The sequence below is a fragment of the Bombus huntii genome, chromosome 1 (genome assembly GCF_024542735.1).
Source record: "Bombus huntii isolate Logan2020A chromosome 1, iyBomHunt1.1, whole genome shotgun sequence".
Lineage (NCBI taxonomy): Eukaryota > Metazoa > Arthropoda > Insecta > Hymenoptera > Apidae > Bombus > Bombus huntii.
The window spans coordinates 20,912,310-20,928,325 of record NC_066238.1 but is presented as its reverse complement, the minus strand read 5'-3'; the positions used below and the strand labels follow the sequence as shown (position 1 = coordinate 20,928,325).

Genomic DNA, 16,016 nt, shown 5'->3' with positions numbered 1-16,016 from the left:
TAAACATTGCTGATAAAATTTAAAAAAGATAATTAAAAAGATAATTAGAATATTATGTTTGCAAATAATTAAAAAAAGAATATTTTATGGTAGTAAAAATCTTACCTCTGTCTGATGTTGCGAATGATATACTTGTTGGGAACTAACGAAAAGTGGCATTTTCGTAGATGGTCGCTGTTCTTGTTCAGGTACTTCCCAAGATGGCGAATTATTTGGATCCAAGGCTAGCTGTGCTAGTCTAAGCTCCGTTATCCAGTCTTTCTTCACCAAAGGATTTTCGGTTTGAAACGTGTACATCTGTCCTTGCTTCGTTACTAATTGCAGGCAACAACTATCTGCCCAAACCATGTCTTCATCTTTTTGTTGTATTGAAAGTTGTATGGATTGCAGAATTTGTTTAGTTTTCTCAAGCGTCATACCCTTTGAATTCAAAATGTTTTTATTTGTATACGTATAAAATCAAAATAAACATAGTTTGTTTCATGTAATTTGGCTTACCTCGTATTTACCCTTTAGTTGTGCGACTAAATCGCTTATCCTAGACATGACTTCATAGTCATGCATTAGATCGTTCATCTCTACGCAGAGACTATCGGCACCCACTTGTCCGCAATCGCCGCTCTTGTCAGATTTTAGGCTTCCGCATTTATTTAGACCAGCAGTCAGTAAACGACTTAACGTTGGTGAAGTGCTTGTATCCTGAATCTGTAGTATAACATAATATTGTTAACATTATTATTATTGACGATATTAATTTTCGTCATGAAAAATATACTATAAACCGTTAGTAATCGTTATTAATTGTGTACCGTTCCTATACCTCAATATCCGACACAGGATATGTCCATTTCAAAGTTAATCTTTCACTCCCGCTAAAATCTTCTGCGGATCTTGGAGTTACCGAAACGCACACTACAAGATCATTCAATAATAATAACCTTCTTCTTTTAGACTTCGTTATCATGCCGTTTTGATTAAATTCCTAAAACAATTTACCATGATATAAATGATACAAATTATATTAGAATATCTGAAATGGCGTTAAGGTAATACTACACTTACCAACTGCGTAACATTATCTTCTCTTATAAGATACCTAGATGACGACGAAAGAGGTCGATGGGACAATTTCCCAGATACGTGTCGAAGCATTTCTTTAAACGCTTGGAACTGTTCCGCTTCACGTTTCCTTTCATTCAACATTTCCGCCAAACTCTCTAATTGGGTCAACGCCAATTGCAACGACATCCTATCGTGATGACCTTGTGGCGTGTGTTTCAGTAAATCCTAACAAAACGTTTGCATTATTTCAATGTAGCCGTTAAAAACAAAAATAAAAGATACTTACTTGTAAGAATAGTATAAATTGTGGAAACCTCTGCACAGGTTTTACCATTAATCCAAAGAAGGACAATCTATCGTGTGCACTTATTTGTTTCACCTAAAATACAATCATAACCATTATATAAAAATTCAATTACTATAGAATATAATCATTAGCAAATATTGTTATGGATTTATACCTTGAAAAAATCGGCTAGCGCAGTCTTTCTTTTTGATTCTTGCTTAGCCAAATCCATAGCTACTGAAAAATTATTTATAAACCCACTATAAATGTCAAGAACGATAGCTTTGCTGAAACTTGCTACAAACACGTCTCCTAACTTTTCGTCCTTGTCCCATGAACGTACGCATTCGGCTAATGCAATTCTAAATAACGTATGGCATTGCAGAATTTCAGGCAATCTGTGGAACAATGTTGCTATTTTTGCCTGGCTCAATATAGGCGGCGAGGATTCTTCTAATGGTTTCTTGTAATCCTGAAGTGGAAAATATATTTTTACATAAAGTTCTTCGAAGGAATCATATGTACATAGAATGGTTCGAACTAATATTTACGTACGTTCACTAGCCTCTGTAATGTGGACACATAACTGTTTTCAGAATGTACTATAGCTGCTACTATATGTCGACGTTTTAGCTGTTGAGGAGTTAAATTCGGAGGTGTCGGAGGAAGGGCGGGTGGAGTTTGCCTACGTTGCTGCATGCACTGAAATTGCACCATTGCACTGTTTTCCTCTTCAACCTGAAACATATATATTTCAGTAAATCTGTGTAAACCTGTACTATCGGTGTTTAGGAGAAATTCTAACTTTTTCTTAAAAGTTTTATTTTATATTGTTTGCAATAATTTTTATAATAAATTTGTTAATAGACTGTTGTAATAAAATAACTATATAAATAGAATACAAAAATAATTATTTCTTTTATCAAAGTATAAAACAATTCTCTATAGAGAAAGATGAATCAAAATTATAAAAATAAAAAATACTATTCGTTTTCATTATTAAAGTACGAAATAATTCCTTATTTAAGATATTAATCTTCTAGATAATTACTTCACAAAGTTGCGGCATTTGAGGTGTTTTGATGGGACTGGTAAGGGATACCGTGTCGGAGGAATCCACATCATATTGTTGTGTCGATCCTCTCCGGATACTGAACCATCTAGATAGTCTTCCATGGTTTCCGGGCGAATCCAATGGGTCAGCATTGTTCACTCGCATATTTTGTGGCCTCCACTTGTCACACAGCGTCCTTGCCTTGTGCAACGTATTCCTCAATTGGCAATTGCTTCTATGGAGAATTAACAATTGTTCCGATTAATTATAAACGCCCTCAGGAGGATGCCAGTGTGGGAAGAAATAGCAGACCAATGATTGATTCGCTGAACCAACAACAATTGTATTGATGAACTGATTCAAATCATTAGGTTTCTTCCTCTCTTTAATGACAATTTGAAAAAAGATATTAAATGAAAAAGTTTAAATTTCATAAAAATATTTAAATTATGTATTATGGAAAATCGGTATCTCTTTTTTTAGATATTAGGAAACTTTTAATTATTGGATATCAATAAATGACATCAAATCTAGTTATTCGTAGCTATTATTTATTATTAAAAAATGTCCGATGAAATTGGTGCTTACTTAATACTGATATTACTCTTCTCACTTTCGTCGTCCGAGGAAAGGTCATGATCCGATGCTGAGCACCAAGAGTCCTCGCTTCTAGCCGACTGTGTCGACGTATTGGACCTAGTTGCTTCTAAGGAGGGATGATGTTGTCTGTGCGTTTGGCCGACAGTTTCCATTTTAGTCGGTCCTACGTCATCCCATGATCTACACCTTGAGCGTGGTTCATCTATAATGAAATGACACATGTTAGTCTCAAATTATTATAACTTAAGCGCCATAATGAAAATTATTAATAATTAAATTATCATTAATAAGAACATCCAGATTCATCCCTTTTATTACGACCTTATTCATATAATTAATCAACAAAAGGCAATAATTACATTGAATACCGTCTCTCTTTTTTGTTTGTTTTTACCAAAAATTTAATTATTATCATCATAGAATTTTCTTTGGTTAGTTTCCCCATCCACAGCTAGATGGCGAAGAGTATTAACCGATTCCCGTAAGTTCTCAATTATTCCAAAGTTTTTATAAATACGAATCTTCCAAATTATTCTCGTGTATCGAACAAAGTTCAGGAAATAATATTATCAAAGAATTTTCCTTAAAAGATAGATAGTTCCAACTAAAAGTAGGGCGTTTATTCTCTGTGTACTTTGCTCTCTTCTATTTGTTAGACACCATTAGTTGTGTAGGCATTGTTTCTAGTTCAATGGGTATGATGCCTTCGTAATTAAGTCGAAGCTGATCCCAATATTCAAACAGTTCTACTACTATGGTCAAAAGACTTTTATCCTAAAATGGCACATAGCGCGATTTTCATATATTTTAAGTATGTAAAAAATTCAATAAAATACAAGTATGTAATTTAAAAAATGTTGAAAAAACTTTTTATTTGTAATTATTTTGCAATATAGAGTAGTCATAAAAGACATCAATGTGTTATTCCAACTTGAACACTACATTTATTTAATACTACATTTTCAAGAAGAAAGTAACTTTGCAGTTAGCGAAACGAAAAAGAAATTGTATTACAAATCTAGTGTTTAAGGCAACATAAGTTTCGTAAGAACGTTCGCTAAACAACAACCTTCTCGAGATCAAGACAACTCATTTCCATACGCCTCTTAATACTAACTACATTTTTGTGAAACGTGTGACGACAGCCTCTATTTATACAATATGTGTCAATCGTTCTGGATTTGATCACTCCTCTTCGAAAGTGGATAAAACCTTCATTATCGATTACATATCGCACCTATTATCTTCATTTCCTCATTTTTTAAGTTACTTAATGTATACCAATGAACGGGAATGTAGAGATCGTGAATTTTTATACAAATTACTATTTTTATAAATTTTGACAAATTTACATAAATATTTCTAGTAGACCATAATGTTCTGTTTTTTTTTTTTAATCTATTTGTTAAACTTGCACTGTTGGCAATATTTCTCTTTATCCTAATAGTTTTCCAAATATTTGCGTTTTACTAATGGAAGAACACCAAACTCTTTGGACTCGTATCATATGAAAACCTTTAAACTTGCTCTAAACATGTTAGAAACAGTATAAACGAAGATAAGGGTAGTTCACTTGAGTCATTTCTTTAAAGTCATGATATTGGTTTAGTTATTTCATGCATAGTTGATTTTTACTCGTCGTGTACTGTGAATTTGCTAAAAGAGGTATTATTGTTCGAACACGAAGCAGCTAAGAGATATAGATAACCTTTATTACCCTGAAGGTCACGGTTTCGCTCACTATTTAGTTGCGTTGTGCATTTTTGTTAAACGAGATAAATATTTCTCCTAATACAAGAAATAAATAATTATAATAATGTCGTAATTAGAGTATATAAAGTTCGATAGATAACAGACAATAATATGTAGACGATGAACCTTTGAGTATATAAACAGAACACGAATTAGAGTTATTTGCTCTTATGGTAATAGTAGGAAACATACTAGAGCAAATTACTTGAAATTTTAGGAGCAACTGCCACGAAAAACTTGAAGGTTAATAATTAGACTGCGGATCAATTTGGTCAAATTCATATTTTTGTGAAAATAATTAAAAAGATGAAACCTAAATAAAGATTTTGTTTCGTTTATTAAATAGCATAATAAGTGCTATATTTTACATATTTTTGCGTATTGCGTAAATCCTAGAAATAATAACACAAAACATAATAAGAAGTTATCTTGTTAATCCTTTTCTTATGAAGAACACTTTCACTTGCAATGTCAAAATGTATGTATACATATGGAGCGATGTGCTCGATCATTTAATTCTAACGTCATTTATGAGCTTTGCGTGGACCGCGTTTGTCCGGTCAGCAATCATTCGAATTAAACACTTGACTCGTTCCCACGTTTTAGAGACAAGCGTAGACAATGGCCAATGTTTACCTTTCCTCGTATAAAGTCAGTCAGGCAAGGCTTTAATCCTACTCTCTCACACGCTTCATCTCGAATATTTTCTCTATGATATTTTTATTCGTACAAATCATTTCATAAATATTAAGTTCATTATTCTAAATTCGTAACTTATTAAATAGCGCATGTGTACATAATGAATAAAAGGAAATATATTTTGATTATCAATGGATGATATGTAAAAGAAAATATTTGAAAAATATTTTTATTTCTAAGAAACTTAAGACAACTTCGTTCACAGATTTTGCGTGTTTTTTTTTAAGTATCAAATACTTGAGAAAAACAAACGTAACAGAAGTTTAAATTAAATTCGATTAAAACCACCCAAACATGCGAAAATATTTACGCTTCGTTTATAAATGTGGGAAAGAGCGTACTAAACGCAAAACGACTTGCGTTAACCATATAGTCACCCTGATGTTAACACCAAAGTAACTTGAGCACAGCACGTACACCGGAAGACCCAATAAAACCAACAACGCGTGGAACTTACCACTTCCGTACAAGGGACAGTCTCAGCATCATACACGGTACACTCTAATTGTCAAGGAAAAGATCTAAGTTCAAGTTCAAAAGATGTCAATATCTTACAATGGATTTATATATTTTATCTTATAATATCTCCCTGTGGAAAAAATTATTTTAGTAAGTAAAAGAAGGTTCTGTATATCTTTAAGATCCCTTCTATTAAAATTCCTTATTGAATTAATATTGTAGTTAATATTCAGTGAATATTATAAATGAATACCACATAATATTGCAAATAATACTACCGAGCTCTTATAAATTCCTCCCTAATGTCAAACGACGCGTCATGCATGCATGAAGAGACTGTTTATCATTCCCTAAAGAGCTGTACGACCAATGCACCAGTGACTACTGATATTCACTTAATGTTTCACCTATTAACCTCACTAGATTTCGACGCACACTTAGTACGTGGTCATGTTCATTTGATAAACACCAGTAATAACGGCGATTATGTTCACTACATAACAATATGTCAATAAATTCGCTACGAGTATTAAATTTAAGTAATTATATAGTGTAGGTAGTATAGTTATCTTTACATTTAAAAAATAATCAGATGGATCATAAAAGATTAATAAAAATATACAAAAATACATGCTTTGTATTAAATCCTATTTAAGTATAAGAAGAAGCATAGGTTAGGTATAAGTATAGGGAGAAGCATAGGTTAAGTATAAGTATAGGGAGAAGCATAGGTTACGTAGCACTTTCGATTAAACTTGTTACAGTTGCAGCGTCAATATATGCTATATTTTTATCGATATTCCCATAACCTTGGATCTTGTATCTTAATGGATCAGCCACTGGATATTCATGAAGAATGTTCATTACATAATTCAACATACATAACCTGTCCGCGCGTGTGCATCTGTTTGTCAAACATTTCAAACTTTCAATCCAGTATGAATATTGCAATAGATTAAGCTCGATTTCTAAGGAGAGATCGTTCTTTGCCAATAAGACCGAGCGATTCAAGGAAAAATGCGCAGTGTCATGTTCAAGGCCACCCTGTACAATCGTAATCGTTTTACCGGCAGTTTACACTTGTTTTCTATATCATCCGCGATCATAACCTATTATGACAATGGGAATACGTATAAATTTTCTAGTTATTCGACAAGATCGTTCTTCGAATAAAGTTGTCGTGATGGTCACAAATTATGTTTCACCTTGCTATTTTCCTCATTTTTTCACGATCATCTCTTCAGTACACTCTTACACACTTGTGTTAATATTACTAGTAAAATTGTAGAAGTCACAAATTATAAATTACTAGCACTAATAAATTTTCAATTTATTAACAATAAAACAAATGAAATTGTACAAATTACAAATCCTCACATTACCCTATTCTATGCAACGTTATAAAAATATAGAAAGAAGTCTGTAACTTACAATCTGTAACTTGTTAGTTCATTAGTATAATTAGTTAATAAATTGTTGTAATGTGTACTGAACACTAAAACCAAATATAATAATATCTATTAATATCTAACATTCATTTTGGGTCGTCTAGACCTGAGAATAACAATGGGTTTAACATTTATTGTATGATTTTTATGAAAAAGCTGTGTCTAGCGCGTAACATGATGTTATTAAACATGATGATGCATACGAATCACGTTTACCAACGAATGATGCGATCTCCGAAGGTATATCAACGGTGTAATTGTTAAAGCATACGACGCAGCATTGCGTCACATTTCTGTAAATGGCGAAGACGGAGATAGGTAAAATGATCTTGTGTTATATGTCGCTTGTAACGGGTGCACGAGTTTAATCATCTTTTTCTGCTCTAATAACACATTTATCAGATTAAATCTTACTTACTATTCATACGTACAGTATAATTATTATAATTTATTTATAGCATTGACATTTACAAAGACTAAAGTAGAGCTAACTGGAATTATTTTATCTCTATCCGCTTTTAATTCTGTAATTATACAAGTTTCCAGGAATAATTAAGGAATAACATCATTAACAGGTTAATATTTTATTCCAAAATTATATATTCTAAAATGACGAAATAAAAAGAAGAAAAATGAAACCAAATTCTTCTCTTCTGGAAATCCTAACCTTAATCTTAGTCCTAATTCTAACCTTAAATCCTTCTCCTTAATGTAATTAGAGATACGCTGACCCTTGGAATAACGAGATGGTGACTTATCTCAGTCGCCGTGTATGCAGCTGCGTTGTTGTCTCGGTTTTTACAAAAAATGATTCAGAAGAAAGAGAAGCAGCCTAAATACATACAGACAACGTCGCTCCAGGTCGTGCAACGAAAGAAGGTTAAATGTTCAAGGATAAAAACATCATAGACAAAAAGGACGCGATCTTTACGCCATATCCTTTCTTCTCGCGAACAGGAAACCGCCACGAACGACACATAACGCATTCAGAATGCTTGCTCGACACGTCAGTTTGACCTCGAGAGACTGACATACGTACAGGCTCTTGCTTTTACGACCCGAGTATCTCGCATGAATCGAAAAACACAAAAACAAATGAGTATATTAAACCGAAATTTCAGTAAATCTAATATAAATATAAATGCGAAAACATATAAATTTCGATCACCGATACAATATGAAAAATTCATTCGAAGATTTCACGAACGAAAATTTACCAAAACTTGAACCTGCGATTTTTCACGACTTTCTGACGGCTCTCCTTGAACGAGCGCATTATTCTCTTGAGATTAAAACGTTTCAGTGATAATTTCGGTTTGCACACCCTCACAGTTTAGATAAGATCAGTACAAAATTGTACGGGTTCTCCGTTGGTATCATAAAGTACACGCGCGCATGCGCATGCGCATACACATGTATCACACTAACTCTAAAAAATGTTGGTTCACTTCTATATTCACGATTTATGAAAGCACGATTGAAAACAAGGTTAAAAATAGTTAAGTATAGTTTAGTGTTTTTTTATCTTTATTAGGTTCATTATACAGAAGTTTCTTCTATCGTATTTAATACTCCATATAAAAAATACCTTCTCTGATTTAAATAGAAAAACAAAGACATGGCAATAATCTTTTTTTTTTTTTGCTCTAATTTTATGTACTAGAATAAGATATACATAATTGAAAATTTAATTATTTGAAATTTTAATTTATAAATATTCTCTTAAGTTCGCCTTCAAATATCAAATAAGTGACTCTAAACTTTTGACTGATAGTATAAGTATATATGCGTGTACTTTGTCGTAAGATTTATCAACCATCAGTGAGGCGAGAGAAACAATGCATCGATGCTCTTTGAACAGGCTGTTCGAAGAATGAAAAACGACAACTGCTAGATCCGAGGCTTAAAGGATAAATCATGGATCGCTACCATTGGTAGACTCGATCATTACTGTCTTCGGAGATAAACACGACCGGTCGGGACACCCTTTGCGTTTACTCGTGCGCAGGAAGTCGATTATCGCGCCACCATGCATCGTATGCAACGATCAAGAAAATTATGTTCAATAATAAGAGGAACAACCGGCAATTTAGCGACTCTTTAAAACATAGTTGATCGTTTCCACGTCGCTAGATATTGGTACTAGTTCATACCCTATTATTGCACGATAGTTAAGTACAATTAAGAACCATTTTATTACTTTTTCATTGTGCTATGATCAATAAAGCTTCGAATGTTAGATATGCTCTGTGTCGATAATTGTGATTTTCGTGGAATCTTACATCCGATCCTTACTTTAATAGATCTCAGAAAATTATCAACAGAAACTAATCAATAAAAAAAAGGGTCTGCGTGATTTAACAATTTCGTATTTAAAAGTTTTATGTAAACGTTAATTAAACGGAAACATCTATGCAACTTAAAAAATTATGCATTGGAATTTCAATTTTTATCAATGAGACTAAAGTTCTCGAAGAAGAAAGAAAAAGGAGAAACATCGCAAAAGCTAATAACCGTCATTAATGATCCCAAGATCACACAATGTAACATCATCAACAGAAATAATTATAAAAGAGTCTTTACCATTTTCATGACAAGCAAACGGAAACGGCTGCCAACAATGTTACTTCGCTCTTCGTGAAGAACTGCGCAGCCGAAGAATGACTTGTTTTCTCGATTCACCGAACACTCGACTTATTTTTTCAAGCGCCGGTGTCGCAACGCGGACTTTCACGAAACGAAAATGTTTGAAAACGTACCATCGTCCACCCACGCGGCCTGGCCACGCACGAGTGAACACACAGAGTACAAACGTATTTATCTAGCGCGTGCATGCACACCAGCTACGAGAGCACGTGTTCTTTTACAGGAGAAAGAAAAATATTCCTCGATTTTCTTACATCTTAAACTTAAACGAATTCGAAATGATGCCCACGACATGAAGAAAACGAGCGGAGTTTCCTCTCTAAGTCGGTACTCATAAACCGTGGCAGAGATAAAGTAATCCTTTAAAAGCTTCAGAATCTTTGTTACGGAGAAAGAATCTCTTTAAGGTCGATAATTTCACACGAACGAACTTGACTACTTCGCGGTGTATGGAAACAATTTTTAGAACAATAGAAGAGTAAGTTATAATACACAAAAAATTTGGTATTTAAAAAAAAAAGAACAGCAATTTAAGTATAAATTCTATCCCAGAACAAGAAAGAAAATTCGTATAAACTTATATAAAAACTTATAAATTTATGTAAACTATTAAATGTGTTCCTGTTTAGATGTTATATGGGATTAGTATATTTTAATTCTTTTTCTGTCACTACGTGATATTTATTTTGATATATACAATTTAGGTCCAAAATTTTTACCTAAGCTTCTACCTTTACCTTTTTTCTAAGCTTTGCCTAAGCTAAAACATTCTGTGTATTCGCGGACGAGCTATTGGTTTGCTCCACAAGATTTATCTATCAGTCAAAGCTGGCGAGTTCTATTTTCTGAAATTGACAAAATAAATATAACTCTGTCCAACTTAATATAACACAATCAACAGTTTCTCCGTTGTTCTTTTTCCTATCAGACCTATCCACCCGTGCCCTTTTCATGTTTAAATATAAGGACATATACGAACGTCCAATTGTGTCCACACAATACCACGTCGTTGGAGCGCGAACTTTACAGAACGTTAACAAGTGGATTGGCCCTGGGGGCACGGATATTTTCTTGCAAATAGTATTCCTTTGTTTTTATCCTATTCAACATTGGAAAAATTGATAATATTTGTATTTATTCCTGGGATAAGTATAATATTCAATATTTGTTATTAATGTTTAATAATGTACTGTAAACTAATTTAATTGAAAAAATTAATTCATGAATTGATATACATAGAAATATAAATTTAGTGATTATTTGACGGTATCAGAGATTTTACCGAATTTTTCTGTTCGCATTAGAGATTTCATCTAACATTCACCTAGCAAAAACAAGTATAATAATCCAGAGTTCTCATAACACATAAAAGTCAACAAAACAATAATCCTTAATTACCCTCCGAATCCTCACGCGGAGTCAATTCAGCACGCGATTCAATGCAACCAATTCGACATTCAACCATAATGCATGCTTCCCACACACCCACACAATCAGAAAAGCATCCCGTTTGCGGCCTAGCTAATCTACTAACCAGCCTCACTTCGACAAAATGGGGCTTCGAAGTCGATGCTAGATCTTGCTCTCAGAACTCGTACTCTCGAAATGTTGTATTAAACATACCCTTCTTATTCAACATTAAAGACCACCAACGTTACTAAAACGTTACCACATTACCACGTTACCAAAAAAAAAACAAGTTACTAAGATAACAAATTTACACCAATACAAATATATTTGTTACACAACGTCGCAATCTAAAAAAGCGCAAATTCCAAATTACTTTTAAAAAACACTTGAATATAATTTGATAATTTAGAACAATCGACTCCAGCAGGAAATTGAACGTCAGTTTTTTACTTCTCGCACACGGATGTAAACACAGGAAGAATTTGATCATAGAAAGAAACGCGACCGTCAGGCCGGAGCTTACGATCGACACTATTTCCTCGCGAGTCGCGCGTCGTTCGTTCCTCCGTCGCGAACGGCCCACGCGTACGCTCTCGCGGAACGGAGACAGAGGGACGAGCGAGCATGTCTCGCGCGATGCACGCGATAGCGCGAGCGCATGCGTTTCACGCGTCTCATCTGCGCGTCAACCGGCCCCAGTGTAACGTCACGGTCTATTCCTTCGATCGTTTCGACGACGGGGTGGAAATGAATCTTTAGCGTCACACAAGCATAGTGCGGGGGGGGGGGGGGGGAGATGTCGGGCATTACTCCAATCGCGATCGGTTCAACGCTTTATATCATCGAGTTACTGAAAGGTTGAGTAAGGAGCAAAATTTTGTTTTTGTTAATTTGATAATTTCATTCCTGGAAAATCGATTTGATAATTTTTATTTTTGGTCAGTTAACCTTATTGCTACAATATGTGAATAATACAGTTTGCATGTGATCATTTGTGATCAGATCGAGTGAATTTAAATAGTTTTGTAAAAATATAGTGAAACCTGTTAGTTGATCGTATTGTTGGATATAGTTCTTTCTTGTAAGCAATTTCTCTTTTTTCATTTTCTTCTTTAAATAATGATTAAAACAGGTTAATTTCTTCAATTTATTCTTCAAAAACGATAACACAATGATCAACCAAATTATATAATATGTAGGAATCAATAATGTATAGTGAACCCTGTTGTACAACATACTATAATTATTTTGAATTTCACGAGCATTCTGAAAAGGAAGTTAAATGGGCCGAAAATGAAATATGATTTCGATAAAATCACTCACGAAGTACTAGTATGTTATATAGTATGTCTATTCACTATGTCATATATATATATAAAAAGCAGATGTACAAGCGGATATGCAAAAGGAAGCTACGTATATACGAATAAGGTTAGTCATACGATGATATCGCGATACAGTGATTTGCATATGTTAAACTGCATCTATTCGATCAAACATACAAATTTTTTACAGATACTCAGAATTTACAAAACGATATTGATGAAATAAAAAAGGTAGAGTGAATAATCGAAACGTCGCGTTACTGTGTGATCCGATCGATTTGTTGCCTATGATTCATAATATCATTGCGCGATCGCGGACTACCCGCGAATCACTCTTGAATCACTGTGGTCTAGTAGAAAAATTTTGATCGATTCTAGGGGAATCTACTTTATCGACCAACAGATTGTACCTTCTTGAAATAAATTTTACGTAACCAATATGAATTAGTTTCAATATAGATCGTACTATAGTTTGCAAGTAAATTATAGAAAAGGTAGGCTATAAATCTCATGAACGATTTACAATACGGGTCACGCAAGCAATTAGCCACGAACAGCGTGGGTCACCTATAGTCGATTCGTTGCAGGAGGCGTGGGTCACTTAAGCGATTGATTACAGTCACGTGGTGAACTCAATAGATTACTCACACTATCGTAAGTCATTTCGCCAATTTTCCGTTAAAATCGTTTTCATCAAAAAAATTATTCGTAAACAGAAACAAAATTTCGTATCAGGAAGAGTATGTCACCATAGTGATCTTTCGCATGATATTATGAATCAGAGTAGGTCATGGTCGTGGTATAATAATGCTAAATCAATAATAAAATGCTAAAATTTCTTAAATCGTCCAAATCGGTCCTAAAACGGGACCATTACATGAGATGTATAACACGCATCGACTAGCTTGACCTGATTTTTCAGATGTTACGAAATCATGGTTATCGATATCCTGTCTGTCGTTTATCTTCGTTTGTGTGGGATGTATATCCGCAGAGATTCGTACGAGTGTGAATAATTCACACACTTACTTGTTAGTTGTTAGTGGAACAGTAGGGTGAGAGACTATACATTTTATCACTTACGCTCCTAATCTATTTTCTTAATTCTTTGCATTGATATGAGGCGATTATGGAACGCGTAAGATTGCGACGCATACACGAGGAAACGAGTGGACACATGAAAGTGCTTCAATATAACATATAAGGGACTTTTGTTCAAACACGTTTTACCTTACGTTAAAATGATTTCAGCAATAACGGATCATTGTAGTTCTTCAATTAAGTTCTTTCCAATTTACATTGGTACGGTTTAATAGGTTTAAGAATATACAAAATGAATCGCGAACGTTTATGTCGCTATTTGAGTCACGTCGAATTTCTAGAACGGCCACGGAGACAGTGGCGCTATTTCGAACGTTATTACGCACTACGGATTCACGCGCATGGTAGTATCGGCGGGGAAGTATTTTTCATGCTGCCTGGCTGCTTTCAAGCATTGCTTCTTAACCTCACATTTGCTTGCTCTATTCGGATGGTTCTTTTCATCGGCAGAGGCAAGGACAAGGGAAATACGCAGCAGGTGCATGGGTTCTTGCTTAGTCCTCGGTAAACAAGGACTTTTGAACAAACAGAAATATCTCATGCAGGTGTGACGATAAAACTGGCCTAGCGACTATTTGCTATTTTTAAAATTTATCTTCTTTGTCATACAATATATATTTTTATCGTAGTTTCTCATTAAGTATTAAGATTTATTTGGACCGACGATAGATCAAGCACTTACTGGCGACTCGTTGAGTATTTATTGTTAACACAAGTAGTGTCCAAAAGTAATGGACAAATTTGTGACCCAAATATTCAAACATTACTGTACGTTGACAACGTTCAGTCTTCATCCAACAATCGTACTGTACGAGCATCATATTCGTAGAACGTGATAAGTGTATCAAAACATATACCATTGCGTGACGAAGAAAGTGAATGAGACACATGAAGACCAACTGATTAGGGCACTAACAAGCGATGCAATGAAAAGATCGAATGTTTAGTCTGGGATTCTATAACTATAGTATAATACATACTGTGTTTATGAATTATTAAGGTTCATTTTTTGTGTCATATAATGTATACGTATAATCGATCATAAAATCATCTAATATTAGGTATTCAATATATCTTATATGAAATTATGTATCGAATAAAAAGGAGAACATAATTCGAAATTTATTTTTAACAATGATGATCTGATTTGCAAACCAAATATACAATGTGCAAAGCAAACCAAAATGTACAGTAAACAATTACATTCTGAACATTAAATATGAAATATTCGAACAGTTGACTACTTTTGTGATTATACGTACATACAATAACTCCCTTATACGTACGTATAAGTATGCACTATATTTTCCCGTACACAAATTATCATTTCTGCCCAATTCATGCTGTAATACACTCATAAGCGAAATGCGTAACAGCATCCATTCTAAACGCACTCTAACTGTATATGCACATATACATATGCATGCGAACATATCGAACACATGTGCTCGGGATGTCGCGAGCACCGGCTGCATGATGCATCGGCATGCCTCGAAACCTGCAAGACAATTCAAGCCAGTCGAACCAGTTAAGCATGCTCGTTGTATCGAACACCCACGTAAATGCACTTCGCCTACGAGGCGAGGTATATTGTTTCCTTTCTTCGAAAATAGAAGCTGGGTACTTATATACGCATCCCCTCGACTCTTTGCGTGTTCCCTTCAATGCATCCCGTCGCCGTCTGCTTCGCTTGGTTTTAAATAAGAACGGGCACATCGAACGGGTAAGGCATAGCATGCAGGTGCAACGCGGCAATGCACAACAAACTGCAGGTACACGACCGTTCTCATACATAGACGCGTACACAAACGCGCGCAGACGGTAGCTGCAATATCCGAGAGATGCATCCCACACACCGCGTTTGAACTTTCTCGTTTGCAGGGATATTGGGTAATATTGCGAATTTTATTCGTATCTTCGGATCAAGAATCTCGGGTGTATTGGTTTCAGTATTTTTTTGATACTATTCGGAAGTTATAATAGATTATTTGAGAATTTGAAGGTTAGGATTAATTATGTTTATTGTCGACCATTCTGACAACCTGCATGTTACGTTTGAACTTTCTCATTTGAAGATATACTGAATAGTATTGTGAATTTCATTTATATCATGCCAAGAATCTCGCGTGGATTAATTTAAATAATTTTGCTTTTCTTTGGAAGTTTGAATAATT

The 16,016-nt window shown here is 34.4% G+C and overlaps 1 protein-coding gene and 1 long non-coding RNA gene across 11 annotated transcripts in view; one reads left to right on the top strand and one right to left on the bottom strand.

Moving 5' to 3' along the window:
• The window catches only part of LOC126872301 (rho guanine nucleotide exchange factor 10), a 47,781-nt gene that overhangs the window by 3,959 nt on the left and 27,806 nt on the right, over positions 1–16,016 (bottom strand). For 4 of the 10 annotated variants that reach the window (XM_050632133.1, XM_050632218.1, XM_050632473.1 and 1 more), the window contains 9 exons: positions 2,991–3,204; positions 2,400–2,637; positions 1,904–2,086; positions 1,524–1,820; positions 1,349–1,441; positions 1,063–1,287; positions 821–982; positions 499–705; positions 106–420 (listed from right to left, as the gene is read on the bottom strand). In XM_050632133.1, the coding sequence (XP_050488090.1) occupies positions 106–420; positions 499–705; positions 821–982; positions 1,063–1,287; positions 1,349–1,441; positions 1,524–1,820; positions 1,904–2,086; positions 2,400–2,637; positions 2,991–3,204 (1,934 nt within the window). The other 6 variants (XM_050632763.1, XM_050632389.1, XM_050632641.1 and 3 more) reach the window with 6 other exon arrangements.
• Positions 14,245–15,082, top strand: LOC126878207 (uncharacterized). The gene is made up of 2 exons (XR_007695585.1): positions 14,245–14,387; positions 14,472–15,082. It is a non-coding gene; the product is annotated as an uncharacterized LOC126878207 (long non-coding RNA).